General features: G+C 23.6%; 2 protein-coding genes across 2 annotated transcripts; one reads left to right on the forward strand and one right to left on the reverse strand.

Moving 5' to 3' along the window:
• The first annotated feature begins 12,537 nt into the window (after positions 1-12,537).
• Positions 12,538-13,900, forward strand: BO66DRAFT_396643 (ER lumen protein retaining receptor). Its single transcript, XM_025648524.1, has 6 exons — positions 12,538-12,677; positions 12,736-12,794; positions 12,848-12,914; positions 12,972-13,177; positions 13,228-13,478; positions 13,533-13,900. The coding sequence occupies exons 1-6, from the start codon at positions 12,656-12,658 to the stop codon at positions 13,567-13,569; spliced, it is 642 nt and encodes a 213-aa protein (XP_025497678.1). The 5' UTR covers positions 12,538-12,655; the 3' UTR covers positions 13,570-13,900.
• A 174-nt stretch (positions 13,901-14,074) lies between these two features.
• On the reverse strand, positions 14,075-15,706 carry BO66DRAFT_386733 (uncharacterized protein; the record flags this gene model as incomplete). Its single annotated transcript, XM_025646200.1, has 6 exons — positions 14,075-14,563; positions 14,615-14,646; positions 14,672-14,815; positions 14,873-14,931; positions 15,041-15,163; positions 15,234-15,706. 6 exons carry the CDS (start codon positions 15,704-15,706, stop codon positions 14,075-14,077), a joined length of 1,320 nt encoding a protein of 439 aa, XP_025497679.1.
• Between the last annotated feature and the right edge of the window lie 3,165 nt (positions 15,707-18,871).

The raw sequence follows: 18,871 nt of genomic DNA on the forward strand, positions 1-18,871 counted from the left end.
ATATTATATTATATTTATTAATCTAATTACTATATTACTACAACTATTTAATACTATTATATTAGTTATCTATAAATATATATATTATATTATAGTAATATTAGATAAAGTTAAATAAAAAATAAAAAAAAATATTAATAGATTATTTAATAATAAAAAACTAAGACTATTTATAAATAATTATTATAAACTAAGACCTATAATAAACTAATAATATATAATATATTATATATAAAATATAAAATATTAAGCTTATATAAATTATTATATATTATTTTTAGATTAATAACTAATTAAAATATAATAACTAAATTATTAAGATATATTTTAAATATATTATAATATTTATAATTAATCTAGAATAATAATATTTTATATTATTATAATTATAAACAATTATAAATACTATAAAAAATAATTTAATTTAAATCTTACTATACAAGCTAATATATAATTATATAATATTTAAACTTGTTAATCTTAGTTTTACTAGCTATTAAAAAATATAAAGCTTTAAAATATATATTAATATTAATAAAATAATAAAACTAGCTACTATAGCTATAAAAATCTATTATAATATTAAATATAAAATTATAGAATTTTAGATAAATAATTAGATTGTTACTCTAGTTATACTATAGCTATAATATTAATAATTTTAATAATAAAAAATTATTAAAATAATTTATAAAATTATTTAAGATTTTATAATATATAAATAAATTAGTTTATTAATTTAACTTTTTAGAAATATAATATTTATATCTAATTATATTAGTTACTTATTTAAAATCCTATTTTAAATTAAATTTATTTAACTATAAAAAAAGTAGTTTAATATTATTTTTATTAAAAAAGTCATAAATAAATATTAATTACATAAACTTAAATATTTACTGGTAAAATATAATATTATAATAAAATTAAAAAAATATAAAAAAAATTAAGATCTAGTATCTAATTAAATTCTTAGACTATAAAAATATATATAATAAATAATTTAATATTAATAAGCTAAATAATATTAAAAAGCTTATTAAAAACTTTAAATATATATACTTAATATATTAAAAAATAAATATAAAAATAATAAAAATAACTAAATATATTATTTTTTAATTTTATCTTAATGTTTTTATTCTAATATATAATATAAAACCTTTTTTATTAATTTTTATTTATTTATTATTTATCTTTCTATTGCTTTATTTATTTACTATTTATTTTTTTATTATTTCTATTTATTTTTATCTAATTTAATATTATTATTTGTTTTTTTTAACTACTTTTACTTTCTATTCTTTTTAATTATACTATAATTATACTATTATTTTTTTTATTATTTATCTAATCCTATTTTTTTTATTTTATTTTTTTTATTTATTTTTTATTTATTTTTTTTACTATTATTTTCATTTTTATTTTTTTTATTATAGTATAGTATTTCTTCTTATTTATCTTATTTTATTTATTTAATTTTATTATAGCTAGTTTTTTTTATATTTTTTATAAATATAATTATTTTATAAAATTAAAAATTTAATACTCTGGCTGTTTATATAAAAACCAGATTAGTTATTATAATTATAATATATTTTTAAGTAATATAACTAGTATAAATATAAATAGATTTATAATAAATATAATAATTAGACTAGTATTTAATAATACTAAAAGTATATTTAATATATTAAATACTCAGCTGCAGGCTAACTTAAATAAAATAAAAAATAAGTTTATAAAAAAAAACAGAAATTATAAGATAAATAAAAAAAGCTTAATATTTAAAAAAAGTATAAAAAAATAGACTTTTTACTAATAAAGTTAAAATCTTATATATAATAAATAAAAAACCTAGACGATTCTAAGCTAAAACAGTCTTAAATAATACAGCTATCTTAAAAAAATATAAAAAAAGTATTAAAACTAATTAAATCTATAATAATTTCTAAAATATTATATTTCTAATATTATTTAGTAAAGAACCGGCTTATAAATATAATAAATACTTTTATAATTTTTATAATAATATTTTAAATTCTAGTTAAATCTTTTTTTTAACTTTTTTTATTATCTTATAATAAATAATAATATATGTTTTATTCCGTTCTTAATATTAGTTAAATCTAAATAAAACTATAAAAAGATAATTAAACTTTTGACTAAGTCTATTAAAATTATTATTAATAAGATACTATCTTATTTTAATATTAATATTATTTTATTATATACTAATAGTAAAATATATTTTTATATAATATTAAATTTTTTTATTTTTAATAAAGTATACTATTTTATTTATATTAATAAAATATATATTAATATTAATAAAATCTAATATTATAATACTTTTTTTAGTAATATTAATTAGATAGCTATAGTAGTAGATATAACTATTAAATATAAATATTTTTTTTAAAAAAAATATGTAAAATAATATATTTTTACTAAATAATATTTTATAAATAATAAAAATAGAATATACTATAATAAGTTTTTATAAAATTTAAGTTCCTATAATAACTAACTAATATAATTTTAAATATAATAAAAAATCTAATATTTAACTAAATCTTATTTAATCTATTTATACATGCTGTAATAGTAATATTAGAGATTTAGATATCCGGTTAAATCTATATAAATTTAAATAGTAATAATAAAATTAAAAAAGATAAAAAAAATACTAATAAAAATCCTAATAAAAAAATCCTAATAAAAAATATTAAAAAAAATAATAAATAAGATTATAGTCTTATTATATTTATATTTTTATATTTATTTCTACTTTATATTTATTTTTTCAGTTTTACTAGTTTATTTTTTTAATTTTATTAGTTCTAATTTATACTTTTAGTTTTATACTTTCTAGTTATTTTTACAATTCTTTTATATTTTATATTTTTTCAACAGCTAGTTTAATATAATTAGATAATTATAATTTTTTTAAACTAGTATCTACTACTTTATACTGCAGCTGTACTTATAGTTACTACCGCCTATTATACAGCGGTTATCTATATAATAAAATCTAGATATTAGAAAACAAAATCAATTAATAAAATTATTATAAATTTGAGTATTTGTGCTTAAGCCCGTGACAATAATTTTTTTAATATAATAATTTCGGTGGTAGTAGTTGGAATTTTAATAAGATTTTTTATTATTATATTAATAATTATAATAATAATAATAAATTTATTCTTACTTCTGGCAGGCTTAAGACCTGTATAGCGGCAGTTATTATACCAGCCGGCAACTAGTATAATAAATTATATATATAATAAAAATTGAATTATATTACATTTTTTATTAGCTGTATTATTTTATTTAAATATATAAACATAGACCGGGCAAAATAGACTATTCTATTTAATTAAGTAAACTAATTAATATATTATAATAAATTAATAAGCCGAAAGATTTTGTATAATTAATTAATAATATAATTAAATATTTTTATAATACTATTTATAGGATTTTTAAATAGGTATTTTTTAATCATAATTTTTTAGAAAATATTTTTATTTTAGTTTTTTTTATTAAATATAGATTTAAATATATCTAATAATCTAAAGACTATTAGATCTAGTTTTTATAGTTTATATAAATAGTTTTTTATATAATAATAAGTAAAGTATTATAGATATTTTATAAGATTAATTAAATTTTTAGAATATTTAAAAGTTTTTTAATAGATTTTTAAATTAAATAAAAATTTTTATATTTAATATAAACTATATTATATATCTTATTTATTTTAGATTAATTAATATTTATAGTAATAAAATCTTTTATAATATTATTTATAATATATAATTTTATAGATTTATATACTAAAAATAATTAAATAATATATAATATATTAATTATATCTTTAAATTCTAAAAATAATTAGTATTACTTTTAAATATAAACTAGTTAAAATATATATTAAGATTAATTTTTTTAATTTATATCTAGATAAAAACTGCTGAAGCAGCTTTATATAAAATTTTTATATAATAAAAAAATTATTATATCTAATAAAAAAAAAGTAAGATATATAATAATATTTTAAAAAATAAAAATTTAAATAATTTTTTATATTTATTAACTTAGGTTTTAAGTTACTAAAAAACAGCAGCTTTAAATATAAATATTTTAGATTTAAAATTGAACTTAGATTTCGATTATATAGTTTTAGTTTTAATAATAGTTTAATTATTTTTAATTTTTTTAAAAAATAGCTTAAATATTATTTTAACAGCTTATTTAAAAAGCTTATTAGTCTACTTTTTATTATATGTTTTAATATAGCCGGAAATCTATTATATATAGATTTTCTAACTATTTTAAAAAATCTTGCAATATTTAATAATCTTCTAAAAATATTTTTATTTAAAAATCTTCTTTAAAATTTTATAAATTTAAATAGTAGTTTAATTATTAATAAACATTACTATAATAGTCTTTAGTTATAAAAATAATATAATCTAAAAATATATTAGAATTATATAAATATTATTAAACTTAGCTATATATACTATTTATATTATAAAAGTCTAAAGATATATAATATTAATATTTAGATTAAAAATTATAATAATTTTTATTTTTTTTCTAATATTATTTTTATTAGTATATATTAAAAGAATATTCTTTTAAAAAACTTTTATATATATTTTAATAATATTATTTTCAATAACTATAATAAAAATATTTAGAAAATATTATTATAGAAATATTATTTATAATTAAATGATCTTAAGATTTTAGAAATTAATTAATAATCTAAATTTAAATTATTATAATAATAAAAATAATAAATTTTACTTTAGACTATATTTTTATTAGTAGTAGAACTTTTATTTAATAGAAAAAATTTAAATAATCCAAATCTAAACATATATTAAAAAAATATATTTAAAAATAAGTCTAAAAAATCTTAAAATTTAAAATTATTATTATTAATAAGATAGAAAAATAAGCTGTAAAAATAAGTTTTATAATAATATAAAAAATATTTATAATATAAATAAAAATCTATTTTTAAATTAATTTTATAATTTAAATTAAATAGTTTTAGACTATAATAAAGCTATATATAATTTTAATATATTATATAAAATATTTATAAAATATTTATAATTAAAAACTAATAATTTATATTTTATATAAATATAGAATATTTATATTTTAAACAAAACTAATAATTAAAATAAGAATTAAAATTAAAAAAACTATTTTAGTTAAATAGTAAACTATATAAATTATATTAATAAAACTAAAATTTAAAATTATATTAAAATATTAAAATATTAAAATATTAAAATATTATAATATTAAAATAGATTTAATTAATATATTTTAAAAGATTCTTAAAGCTTTTATTTAATTAATTCATTTAAAAATATTCTAATGGTTTTTTTAAAAAATAAATTAGTTTATATTTTATAAAAATAAAATAAAAAAATAGATAATTTTTTATTTTTGATATATAAAATAAATATATTTTAATTAATAATAGTTTATTATAGTAAAACTATTTTAAATTATAATACTAAGATTATTAATATATATAATACTAAAAAACTTTAAAAAATAATATAAATCTTTTAAATAAGATTAATATTAAAAAATAAAAATAAAATTAGTAAAAATAAAAAGTTTTAGAAAATATTAATATAAAAACTAAATATTTCGGCCAGATTTTTTTATAAAAATAAAATTATTAACTATTTAAAAAAAACTATTTATTTAGTTAATTAGTATTTATAATATCCGCTGCTTATACAAGTTATAAAAAAATAATAAAAATAATATTATTAAAATATTATATACATTAAATATAAATAAACTAAGTATTTAATAGTTAGTTTACTAGATTATATAAGCTTATTCTAATAGAAAATAAAAAATATATTTAATTAAATAATTTTAATAGTTATGAATATAATTTTTTAAAAATAGTCTAAACTATTATTATAGCTTTTAAAATTTTATTTAAAATATTTAATAATATAATAAATTAATAAATTTTAAAATTCTTATAAGTAGTTTTTTTAGTTTATAATAAATAATAATAATAATAAAATAAAAATATTTTAAATAATAATCTAATTAAAAACATATATTAAAAAATATATTATAAAAAAAATTATTAAATCTAAAGACTTTAAAAAATATAATATAATTAATAATAGTTTTAATCTTTTTAGAAATAAAAAAACTTTTATAAATATTTTTCTATAATAATTAAAGTTTTTAATATTACTAAGATTAATACTTAGTAGTATAATAAATAAAATATTTTATAAAACTTAAATTTTAATTTTTAAAATAATAAACTTATATTTATTTATTTAAAATATAAAAATAAAAATCTATATTAATATATCTTAGATATAATATTATTTAGTTTGATTATAAAAATTTTAGAAAAATTTTATAATTTTTTTAATTTTAAATTAATATATTTATTAAACTATTTTATTATTTATATAATTAAAAATATTATAAAATTAGTTATATTTTATATAAGTTTTATTTTTATATATAATAGCTATATAATAATATACTATTATTATATTATAATAAACATTTTAAAAAATTATAATATAACTTAAATAAAAATATTTATTTTAAATAAATATTAATATTAAGATTTTTATTATTTTTATTAAACAGCCGGTAAATTTTCTATTATAATATTAAGATTTTTAATAATATTTAGCTATAATGAAATCTAATTTTTTATAATAAATATTTTAATATATTAGTTTAAGTTAGTCTTTTATTATTATATATAAATAATAATAAATAAAAACTATAAAATAAGATTAATTAATAATAATTAATATATAATTTATAATAAAATACTAGTTTTTATATATATAATACTTAATTAATCAGCTAATTATTTTAATAAAAATTTATATTAAATTTAGAATTATTTCGCTATTTATAAAACTAGTATAATTATTAAAAAATTATTATATTTATAAGAATAAATAATTATATATTATAATTTTTAATAAATTTAATTAGTATATTTATATTAGAAATTTAATATATATAGATTTTATAGTTTTAAAATAGATAATAAAAATTACAATTTCTTATAAAAATATAATAATAATTAAAAACTTTTAAAATAGTTTAATTTAGCATAAAAAAAACTAAATTTTTAAAATATTAATAACTAAAATTATATATATTAAAAATATTAATTAGTATAAAATCTAATATTTTAAGTATAAATATATTTAGATTTAGTTTATATAGTAGATTAATTATATATTAGAATTAATTTATTGGTTAATATATTTATAAATATATAATAAATTTAGTATATTTTATAAATTTAATTATAAATAAATATAAAAATATCTATTAAAAATCTATAAATATATTAAAATTAAATTAATCAAATTATTAATTATCAGCTTTTAAATTATTAAAAAAATTATAAGTCTATATTTTATTTTATTTAAAAAATATATAATTATTTTATTATAAAAGCTATAAAAATTAGTTTATATAATAAATAATAAATTATCTATTATTAAAAAAAGTTAATAATATTATTTATTATATTAAATTTATTTTTAAAAAGAAATTTTTTATTAATATATTAGCTGTTTTTTAGATTCTAACTTCTTTAATATATATTAATATTTTTAAAAATAATTAAACTAAAAACCGGCGGGCCTTTTATTAGATAAAATAATATTATAATTATTTTAATATCTATTTTTATTATATTATAATTTTATTATAAATTTTTTTAAATAATAATAATTTTATTTTTTATTATTAAACTCCAGCTTTAATTATATTTAGAATTTATTAATTATTTTATATAATTATAAAACTGACTTAAATTTTAGTTTTTTAGTATAGATTAAGATCTGTTTTTTTAAAATTCTTAATAAATATTTAGATTCAGACTTAGACTTAAACTTAAATTTAGATTTATCTTTAGAATTATAATCAAATTTAAAAGATATATTAGATTTTATATTTTTTAAAATAAGCTAATAAATAATTTAATAATATTATAAATTATTAATTTAATAATTATAAATTTTTTTAAGCTTTTTAACTTTTATTGAATAATTATAATTATAAATAAAATATCTATTCTTTAACTTTTTATTTTATATATAAATTATATAATAAATTATAATATAGTTTTATATTTATAAATAGTTTTTAAAATTATAATTTTATATATAATATCAAATATTATATTTATATATTTAATAATTAAAATATTATAAGATTTTATAATATTTATTATAATAAAAATAATAGTAGTTTTTATTATTAAATATTAGATTATATAATATAATAATTTTTATAGTATAATTATTATTGAATTTTATAATTAATTTAAATTATAAAACTTTTTTAGTTTTATAATTATTAAAAAATTAGTTTATTTAAATAATTCTAATAAATATTATAATAAACCGACCGATATTATTAATTTTAAGTTTTAAAAATAGATTTTTAAAATTTATAATAATATTTATTTTTTTTATAATTATTTTAAAAATATATTAATAGATTTAAATTCTTTTATTAAATATTATAGTCCAGCCGGCCGTCTGGTTTAATTAGACTATATTTTTATAAATATTAGTTTATGAAAGAATATTACTATTTAATCATATTCTATTTATTAAAAAAATATAATAAAAAATTCTAGGACTTTTAAATTTTTATAAAATCTACTTAATTTTATAGTTTTTAAAATATTTTATTTAGTTTTTAAAAGATTCATATTATAAAATAAAATATTATAATTTACTTTTAATTATATTAGATTTTTCTTGTTTAATTATCTCGGCTGATAGTTTTATAATTTTTTCAAACTTATTATAAATTTTTAATATTAATTTAAAAATTTATTTCGAATTTTTTTATAAAAATTTTAAAAATTTTCGGATAAAATATTTCTATTAGAAATTCTATAGATTTTATTTATAAATAAAATTAATTTTTAAGTCTTTTTCTTAAACAGCTTAAATTCTAACATATTATATATTATTATAATTATTTTAATATCTAGTTTTATTTAAAATCCAAGTATTTTTTATTAATTTTTTATAGCTAACAAGTATAATAATAAATTTTATTAGTTTTTAATAATAATTTAATTATATTCAGAAATTTATTTTAAATTTTTTATTTTTTAATTATTATACAGCCTACAGCTATAGTAATAAAAATTTAATTAAAATATATAATTTTAGAATTTTATATTTTTTAGATTTGGATTTTTTAAAACCCACTATTATTACTATTAACTTGTATAAAAACTTTTTTCAAATATAAAAAAATAAAAATAAAGATAAAAAAATATATACCCGCAGTTTATCTGTTATAAAACAGCTAAAAAATAAATAAAATAAATATAATAAAGATATTAAATAAGATTAGTAAGGCCGGTTAGGTTTATAAGATAGGCGAAGTATATAGGATTGCCCTTATACTAAATATAATATAGATTTTATTTGTAAAAACCTATTTTAAATAGAAAAAATATTAATAAATAAAACTATAATAATCTATATTTATAGATTTTAATAGTGTCTAACAGTATATGAAAAATATATTTTTTATATTAAAACTAACTACTTTTAGTAGTTATAACTTCTAGTAGAATAATAAAATATAAAAACTAATAATTTTTTTAAAAATAATATATAGATTAAATATGATATTATAAGACTTAAGAATATTTGGAATATTTAAAATAAAATATAAATATATATTATTTCAATAAACTATAATACTATTAACTAAAATAATTAAAAAAAATAAATTTGATAAATTCAAATAAAATAAATATTTAATATTTTTATTATAATAATTTAATTATAATTTATACTTATAATAAGAATAATAAAAAAATAATTCTTTTAATTTTTTTAATTCAATCTTTTTAAGCTGTTGGTTGGTATACTGAATAATAATCTATATAAAAATAAAAATAATTAATTATATAATATCTAATTAGATATAAACTTTAATAATAAAAATATTAATATAAATAAATCTAAACTTTAGATAAAGATTAATATAAATAAGTTTAAAATACTAGTAAAAACTATAAATATTTGTATAACTAAACAGATTAACTATTTAATTAAATAAAAAAATAATTAAAGCTAAAGTCTAATAGTTTTTTAATATTATTATGTAAAAACTTTAGATATTCATATGCAGCTATAATAATCTTAGCCTAAATAATATATTTTGTAAAATAAATATTAAATTTAGATTATCTAAGCCAGAGAACAGACTTTAAATAAAATACTTAATATATTTTCTAAAACAGATATTAAATTTAGATTATTTAAACTAGGAAACAGATCTTAAACAGATATATAGATTATAAAATTTATTATATTTTATATTATAAAAATAAAAAAATACTAATACTTTTTTTCAATTTTAATAAATATATAACATTTTTATAGTAAAAAACCAATAAAATTATACTTTAAGAAAGTATTAAATATTAGAATCCAAATAATAATATTTAAAATAAAATTAACAGATTTTAAAGCTTAAAAAATCTATAATAAAAAATATATTATATTAATATATAAACTATAAAACAGTTGAAATTAAAATTATTTTTATTATTATATCAATTAAGAACAGTCTAATATAGAAATAAGTAACTAAACTTTTAATATAAATTAGAAAAATAAGAAACAGTAAGATATTATTTTTATAAATAACTAATTTTTTTATTCTAAATCTAACTATAGTAGTTATAATACTAGACTAAGTAAATAGAATAGTTATAAACTATTAGATAATATTTTAAGAGTTTATTTTACTTATTACCTTTTTTAAAAATATTATTAAAAATATTACAGACAAGAAAGCAGAGAAATTTAAGATAATAAATAAAAATAAAGATTTAGACAGCAAAGCTTTTTTTAATCAAAATAATAATAATAACATCTTATATTATTCTGATAAAGATATAAAATAATTCAGATAATAAAGTCTTTTTTAATATAAAATAATAAAACTATTACTAGAATAAGAAAACTATTTATTAACTATTTTAATATCTTATTTTTTGTCTTACTTCTTTCTTATATTTGCTCTTTTTTATTTATTTCTTCTATCTTTTTCTGTATTTATACTTAATATTCTATACTTTATATATAGAAGGAATAACAACTTTATACTGTTATATTATCTTAATATTTTTAGATCTTAAGGACTTCCAGCCCAGCGTACCAACAAAAATATAACTATAATATTAATATTTTATATTTAATAAAATATTATATTTCTAAAATAGAATAATATTACATTAAAATTATTAATTTTATTAAAACTAGTTTTTATAAAATGTCTATTTACTAATACTATTAAAATAATAACTACTAAAATTGTTTATATAAATAGAAATAGTAGTTATAAAAAAATAAATATCTATTAGAAAATATATAATATCTATTTTAATAATTATTAAATTAGATTAAAGAACTATATTTAAAAAATTAAAATTATATATATTAGTATTACTAATTTTAATATTAATCTTTATTAGAATATTAAAATCGATTATTAGTTACTGCTAAAAACAGCTGTATATAAAAAAAATCTAATTATTATAAATATTTTTAAAATTCTATAATATTTTTAATAAAGTATTTATATATTTCTACTAAGAAAGTTGTAATATTAACAACTTCTAGTTATTCTAATACTTAAAATTTTTAGAATCTTGTTATATCCAGAGAATAATAAGAACTAGCTTTGAAATAAAAGACTGCTATTATTTTATATCTAACTGATTCTTTTTATCTTTGTATAAACAAACAGTAATAAAATCTTTTTAAAAAATATTAAGAATTAGCTGAATTATTAATTTTAAAGATAAAATTTCAAAAAACTGTATTTTTGTATGGTATATAAGATAATACTATAAGTATTTTATCAACAAAATACTCATCTAAATAAATTAATTAACTTAAAGTATTTTTTAGTGGTTTAATTAAATAAATAATTCTTAGATAGACCGAGAATGATAGCAGCAGAATATACTATTAATACTAGCTATTAAGATCTTAAAAAAACTAAAATTTTATAAAGCTAGATTATTAATTATTTCTACTTTGCTAACTTAATTGTATATATGATATCGCCGTTCTGAAGGCGGTAAGGAAAGGTAATACTTACATTGAGGAGTTGAATGTAATAATAGGTAGTAGTAATAATAGATGGTAGATAGTAAATAATAATTAATAATATATATATGTATAAAAGAGATGATATAATATGAAAGTTATTGTTATATATAGCATAATAGTTATATAACTTTTAAGTACTTATTAAGCTATTTTGGGTCGTGCTAGTAAAATAACAACCACCTGTTATCTGCGACCATCTGTATCAGGAAGTGTGGGGCGCACCTTCCTCCCTTCCATGTCGCGCGGAGCTTGCTGCTTTCGTGTCAACATTAAGTCAACCGCCATGCGAAGTGAGACAGAGATTCTCAAGTCATTTTGCCCAAGCTTTCTGTCCACACTTCATGGTTACCTGGCAATTTTAAACCTGTGTCTTCCTCAGATAAATCTGCTCTAACTAATCCTTCGTTTGGCTGGATTGAACTCCATACCTATCTTTCACCATGAACATCTTCAGGTTGTCAGGTAAGTATCAACCGCGCCCTCCAGGAGCATACTCCAATTTTAAACCTGTTTGACCTAGCCGATTTCTCTCATCTCGCATCTATTTTCATTCTTCTGCAGAAGATGAAGTCATCGAGTGTAAGTCAGCAGCATGCATGGTCCCCCAACCGGGTAATTGATCGCGATAATAGAGCTGCTCGGGGCTATCATTCAAATCTCAGGTTCTATACCTAATGGTTTTCATCACGCGATATCTTGGTGAGTCGTGCTGCCAACATGCAAACAATCTGCTCTAATCTTGTGCTTTGACCGAAGACTTGTTCTGGGCCTTTACCGACTCCCTCTACAATACAACTTTCAAAATCTTGTTCATAGGCTCTTCAGCTTATATCATTTATCTTATGCTCACCGAGTACAAGCCCACGCATGATCCGAACCTCGATACCTTCAAGGTGCAATATCTTCTCTGCTTCAGTGCCCTTTTGGCTTTGTTGTTCCCCCACGACTACACTATCTCCGAGGTCAGTCTCCGAGCCTAGTATCTGAATCGTCCGCTCAGAAGTTCGTGCAGATCCTTTGGACGTTTTCCATATGGTTGGAATCCGTCGCCATTCTTCCGCAGCTTTTCATGCTCCAGCGCACCGGAGAGGCAGATACCATAACGACACACTACCTTTTTGCGCTAGGCCTCTACCGCGCTCTTTATATCCCCAATTGGATCTACCGGTATTATGCTGAACGTCACTTTCACACCATTCCAGTCGTTGCTGGCATCGTACAAACACTACTGTACTCTGATTTCTTCTATATTTACTATACCAAGTGAGTGCCCCAGCTTCTCGGGCTGGCGCTTAAGAGTACTGACTACTGTGCTAGGGTGATGAAGGGTAAAAAGTTCTCACTCCCGGTCTAGGCCAGGTTCTAGCGTGGTATGCTTTGACCCACAAACAACATAGGGCTGCTCGATTTGCGGAGTTTCATTTGACTTTACTCTTACAAAGAACCACATCATCTATCAGCAGGGCAATGTTTGACGCTGTCTTTCCCTTTCCTCTCGATTGTGCTTTTCCGCATCGTCGATCTCCCGATTCGTCACGGAATATGTATTTGTCATTGCCTAATCTTGTTGGTCAATCTGTACTGTAGTTGGAAAATTCTAGACTTCTATTCTCAGAGGATGGCACTGTTCTGAAAATCTTTACAACAAGGTCCTCTACTCAATCCACAAACGAGTATAATCCAACACATACTTCATGTCATAAACTCAATTCAAAGCAAGAAATCGGACAAACTGGACATAGATATTTGAAAACAGACTAGAGCATTTTCGCTCGGCGTGCCAATCCTTGGCAGTGTTTTAATCTTTAGCTGTGCCGAGATGCCAGGTAAACTAGATCTCCTTGGAGATCCAGTGGATCTCAATAGCTTCTTTGACCAGATGATCCATGTGCTGGAGCAAAGCTTGTGCCATAACCTATTTGAGGTGGTGAGACCGACAAGTCACTTTGGAATGGCTCTAGAACTCCCGGGACAGATCCCGAAAGGTGGCTCATCGCTCCACCTCCGTATGAGCGTATATTAGTGGAAGACAGCGGCTGCCTCTCTTGTAGGTTTCTTTGGTTGTCTATCCAATGACCATGATTGCCATGACTAGTAGTGAATTGACTAAACAAATCAGCCTGGGATCTGTCCAACGACAATTGAGCGTTCAAGTTGGAGTCGCGCCTAGAAATTGGTGGCGATGGGAGTGCTGGCGAGCGCGACACTGTCTCTAGTCGTGGAGAGCTCCTTCTTGAACTAGGAGGCGTCAATCGGGAGCCGCCGCGACGCACTTGGCAAGTAGGACATATCTTGACAAAGCGTGAGATGAGTTCTTTCGGAACCCTTCGAGAATATGACGTAGATTCCTAAAAGTCAGACTGCGTACTAATGCATAAAGAGTGTGGGTAGCAATGCACATGAGTGGAGAACGCAAGGACGACGTTGCAGGCTCTACATTGCACGATACATATTACTCACCACGAATAGATCTGTCGAACTTGAGCTGAGGTCTTGTCCCTTCCTCCATGTTGACATTGTTGATGTGCTCTTGTTAGAATCTTGAAGAGCTTCTCTCGAATGGCCACTGGTTTCTCTTCGTGGCAAATCAACCTTGTATACTGTGCTGGCATGCCTGGGTAAGCAATTTGGGAAACCTGTGAATTGAATATGAATACTGACATCTGATACTCCAGGACCAACAGCTTGGAGCTTGAACATTTTTTTTACCCAAAATCTAATGAAGGATAACATCAGCAGATGCTAAGATGGGCGATATGACATACGATGAGGGTACAGCGCTGCAGTAACCTTCATCTATACGGGAGGGTAGAATCTGGTCATACCGAAATTGAGCTGATTCTATAGCTGTATCTTTAGGGTCTAACAGCACGGTCTTGATATTTCGCGCTCTTTTAGCATGGATCAATGCCTTATCTTGCTTCTTGACAGATAAGTCGTCGACGTAACTAGTAAGCGTCTTAATAAGTATAATCATGTATGGTATTAGACGTCTCGGGAAAATAGTGAAAACCACACCTTTTCATTAATTGGTCAAACTCCCTCACATTTGGAAAGCCTTCTAGTGGTGGTACAACTGGTTCTGAAAGCATAGTGTGCTCATTGCTGGACTCCTGGGCCTCGATGTCCGCATCACCGAGCGCTTCGCGCAGGGTAGAATAGCTGGGCGACTGAATATAGCGCGAATGGGAGAGATACTGCGTAGGATGCTGCTGCAGGGGCACATGGCCGGGCGTTGAAGGAATGGAATGCGCTGGGGAATGGTTGCTCGAGGAAAAATGATGCGTGCTTGTGGATAGGCTGGGATGACTGTATGGTGAAGTAAATTGTGGTGTAAAAGGATGAAAAGGTGGTTGGCTGAAACTGAATGCCCCTGGCTCATTTACACTGAAGTCATTGTTGTCGTTATGGCTGTACGGAAGAGGTAGGGCCGTTTGGTGGGTGAAATTGTAACCATCGTGATTCTCATTGCGTCTTGTATAGCCGTTCATGCTGGTCTGAAGCTTGCCGCAAGCAAGTTGGAGCTCCAAAGAAAGCTAGTCCGAGTCGAGACAGCAAGTTGGGTGACACCAACAAAGGGAAATTGTCTTGACGAGCGTGGGCCTACAAGAAATGGGCAAAGGGGGGGGGGGGGTTGGAGCGACGAGGCAAGGAAAGCTCTTCGCAGAACACAGGCACTGAAAAAGGCTGGGGGCACGATACCAGTACTGGTACTGCACTCCTCAAAGAGACTTGTTTTAGCTTGCACGAAACCAAGGACAAAGCTTGAGCATCAATCCAGGATGGGAACCCAGCGCCATTAAATAGTTTGAAGGAAAAGCATGGAATCGATTGGGGGCTGTTGAAGTGATTTTCGATACAATAGCTTCCCAGTGCAACTCGGTTACAAACTTCGAAAGTGCGATATGTATCCAAACAAGATGAATTATTAGGCAGGGGTGTAATCAAGACCACCACCAACCTACCCGGATGTGCAGGTACACCCTCTCTCCGGTATGACCCTAGGCATTAGAGAGAGAGAGACATTTGCTTATTCTTGATCGCATGAAAGGCTCCTGGCGGCCATGGACACCGTTACCGACAGAGAAGCATAACCAGTGAACAAGAACGAAGTGCACAACAGGAGGCAATAGTAGTCAGGGAGACTATTCGGGAAATCAGAAGACGACCTGTAGGGCATCAGCTCCTAGCTCAAGGACCGAATGCGGCGAAGACATGCAGTAAGACTCTTGATAGTCAGAGAGATCTGTGGTACTTACAGGGTTCAAGCATGGAAGTCGAATTACATGAAGGATTAAGATGGACATGACATGGGCAGAACCAGGGTAATGCATAGGTAACCAGCAGGGGAGGGGGGGATTGAGGTCACAGAAAGTTGTTGAGTATAGAAGTTGGGGATCAGGATAGAAAGACACCTACCTACTTGCCTAGCCATGACTGCTTGCTACCTTTGAGTAACCGGCCCTGAGATCGTGAGTGGGTTGAAATGCCAGGTAGCTAGTAGCTGTGTAAGAGACCTAACTTAGGGGTTCATACCGCGGTACTCGGCACGCGATGCCTACCGTACTGCGCAACCTGCTGCAATTCATGATATCGATGTTTGTTGCTATAGTCACTCGCTTTCTTTCTCTTCCTTCCTATTTTTTTTTCTTTTCTCATCCAATGCCAAATGTTGCAAGCTGTCGGGCGAGAATTCTCTCATCCTAGTCAGTCCTTCTTCCTCCCTTACTTTGCCAGTACGAGGTCTGAAATCACGCCCGAGGTTAACCAAGGCAGGAGGGAGTGTATCTGACAGTTAGTGACTCTATCTCCAATAGCAAAGTACGAGAAGGTATCACCCCCGAATGAAAAGAGAGTACGAAGTAGTCGAGTATCGAATATCCTAGGCTTTATTCCTTGCAGGGTCAGTTGTATTTCCGCTTTCTACGCTCAGCGTCGGGCCTAAGACGCAGAGTACCATGTTGATAACCTTGTACTGCCCGAGCAAATAGGATGCGTAATGTTTCCATCTAGGCTCCGGGATATATCGTACTCCATAGTTAACTCGATTTTTACAGGTTGCTTCCCTACGCTATCCCTGGCGCCTCAAGTACATGATGCCGAAGTGATCAGAGATCATGCCGGGCGGTTGGTAGCTTGGATCGAGAGGTAACAGAGGCCATACGTCCCCCACTGGGAAGTGGTGCCTGATTCACCCGAAAGGGCTTTGTCGCGTTACGCTGGACAAAAGCTTCTCGCGTTACGTGTTCTTCGAACTCCAATGCCAACGTCCCAGCCCCTGCCACCAGGAGGCTCCTGTAGTACTTCAGCTGTATGCTACAACCGACTTGAAAATGTATTGTAGGAATCTATGGGAGTTCTTGCTCACGGCAGCACAAAAGCAATCGGCTTTGGGTATTTTAGGCCATCAGAAGCTCCCAGATGAACTAGTCGATTTCCAAATAGCCACATTTAAGAGCCACGAGCCGCGATGGCCGAGAGCGAGATGAGACGATTCTTTTCATGCAGGTAGCCGGGCTACTGCATCGAACCTCAGGGTGACTATAGGACTGGACCCATGAACAGGGTTCCGCCTTATTTTGTTCTCCCGCCTTATCCCTCATAATTCTTCTGCTCTTCTCCCTGACCTTCCTCACTAATCGGGTCTCCCACCGTCTACCTGTTGTCCCTAGCCCCAGGGGCAGAATTTTGCTACTTAATTTGGGATTCAGGGTACTGCATCAGACAGTGTATGATTCAGGTTATGATGAGGAGCTGACTTGTTGTACATGCAAAGCCCTGGGCTATTGGGGCTTGCTGGCAGTTCGTAGCCAATAGCCCTCAGATCGAGCCGCTACGCCACAAGTGTCGTCCATCTTCCATGCTACCGGGAAGAGTTATGTTTGTCTCCTTAGGACTGAGGGAGGCGTGGCCATCGTGGATAACAAATCGAGCGATGCCCTCTAATTGTAGGCGCGTTTACAGCATAACTGCTAACACCTATAATGATCTACGCTATCATTATCACTATGCCATGAGTAATCGTGGCTGTGATGTGATCAGCATTCGTCACCGTACTCTGTTGACCACAGCAACCTCTAAAAACCCTTATTCTATCCGTGATCGGGGTGTACGGCTACTTAAGCAGGCATAGTAATATACAGTACACCTTGGTTTGTATTTCATGTGCTATCACGCCTTTCCACAGTGGAAAGATCAGAGAAGGGCAGCTGATACGAGGGAGTGCACGGCAGGGCGATCAATGGTGGATTATATACCTCTTGAACCTGGCAAACAAACCCATGCAGCTATCGGAGAGGCAGCCAAAGTGTTGGCCGCAATCAGGGCGAAGGCATAAGGTGTTTGGTGAAAAGTGTATAACTACAGCGTAGACAGTATATACAGCATGTCATATCTCGCTGCACAAGTATAATACCTACGATTACTCAAGCAACAGGAGTAGATCTGTATACTGTAGTTATCAGTGTTGAGTAACCCATTCTAAGCATCTGAGATGAGCCGGTAATTTTACAGGGCGGTCGAGCCATTAGTTGACTTACGTCTTACCTGTGTTGGCTGACAGGCAGCCCGGCTTGTGAATACAAGCTAGAATTGGCACAGGGCATGTTAACTCTGCTGCTCGGTTCAGAGCTTTGTCGCATATAGGCAAACATCCT

The sequence above is a fragment of the Aspergillus aculeatinus genome (genome assembly GCF_003184765.1).
Source record: "Aspergillus aculeatinus CBS 121060 unplaced genomic scaffold BO66scaffold_97, whole genome shotgun sequence".
Taxonomy (NCBI): Eukaryota; Fungi; Ascomycota; class Eurotiomycetes; order Eurotiales; family Aspergillaceae; genus Aspergillus; species Aspergillus aculeatinus.

Excerpts from the sequence above, each read along its gene's own strand:
- BO66DRAFT_396643 (XM_025648524.1), top strand. The coding sequence starts at position 12,656 with ATGAACATCTTCAGGTTGTCAG. Across the intron at positions 12,915-12,971 it reads TTTCATCACGCGATATCTTG|ACTTGTTCTGGGCCTTTACC; the intron begins GTGAGTCGTGCT and ends CTTTGACCGAAG. Across the intron at positions 13,479-13,532 it reads TTCTATATTTACTATACCAA|GGTGATGAAGGGTAAAAAGT; the intron begins GTGAGTGCCCCA and ends CTACTGTGCTAG.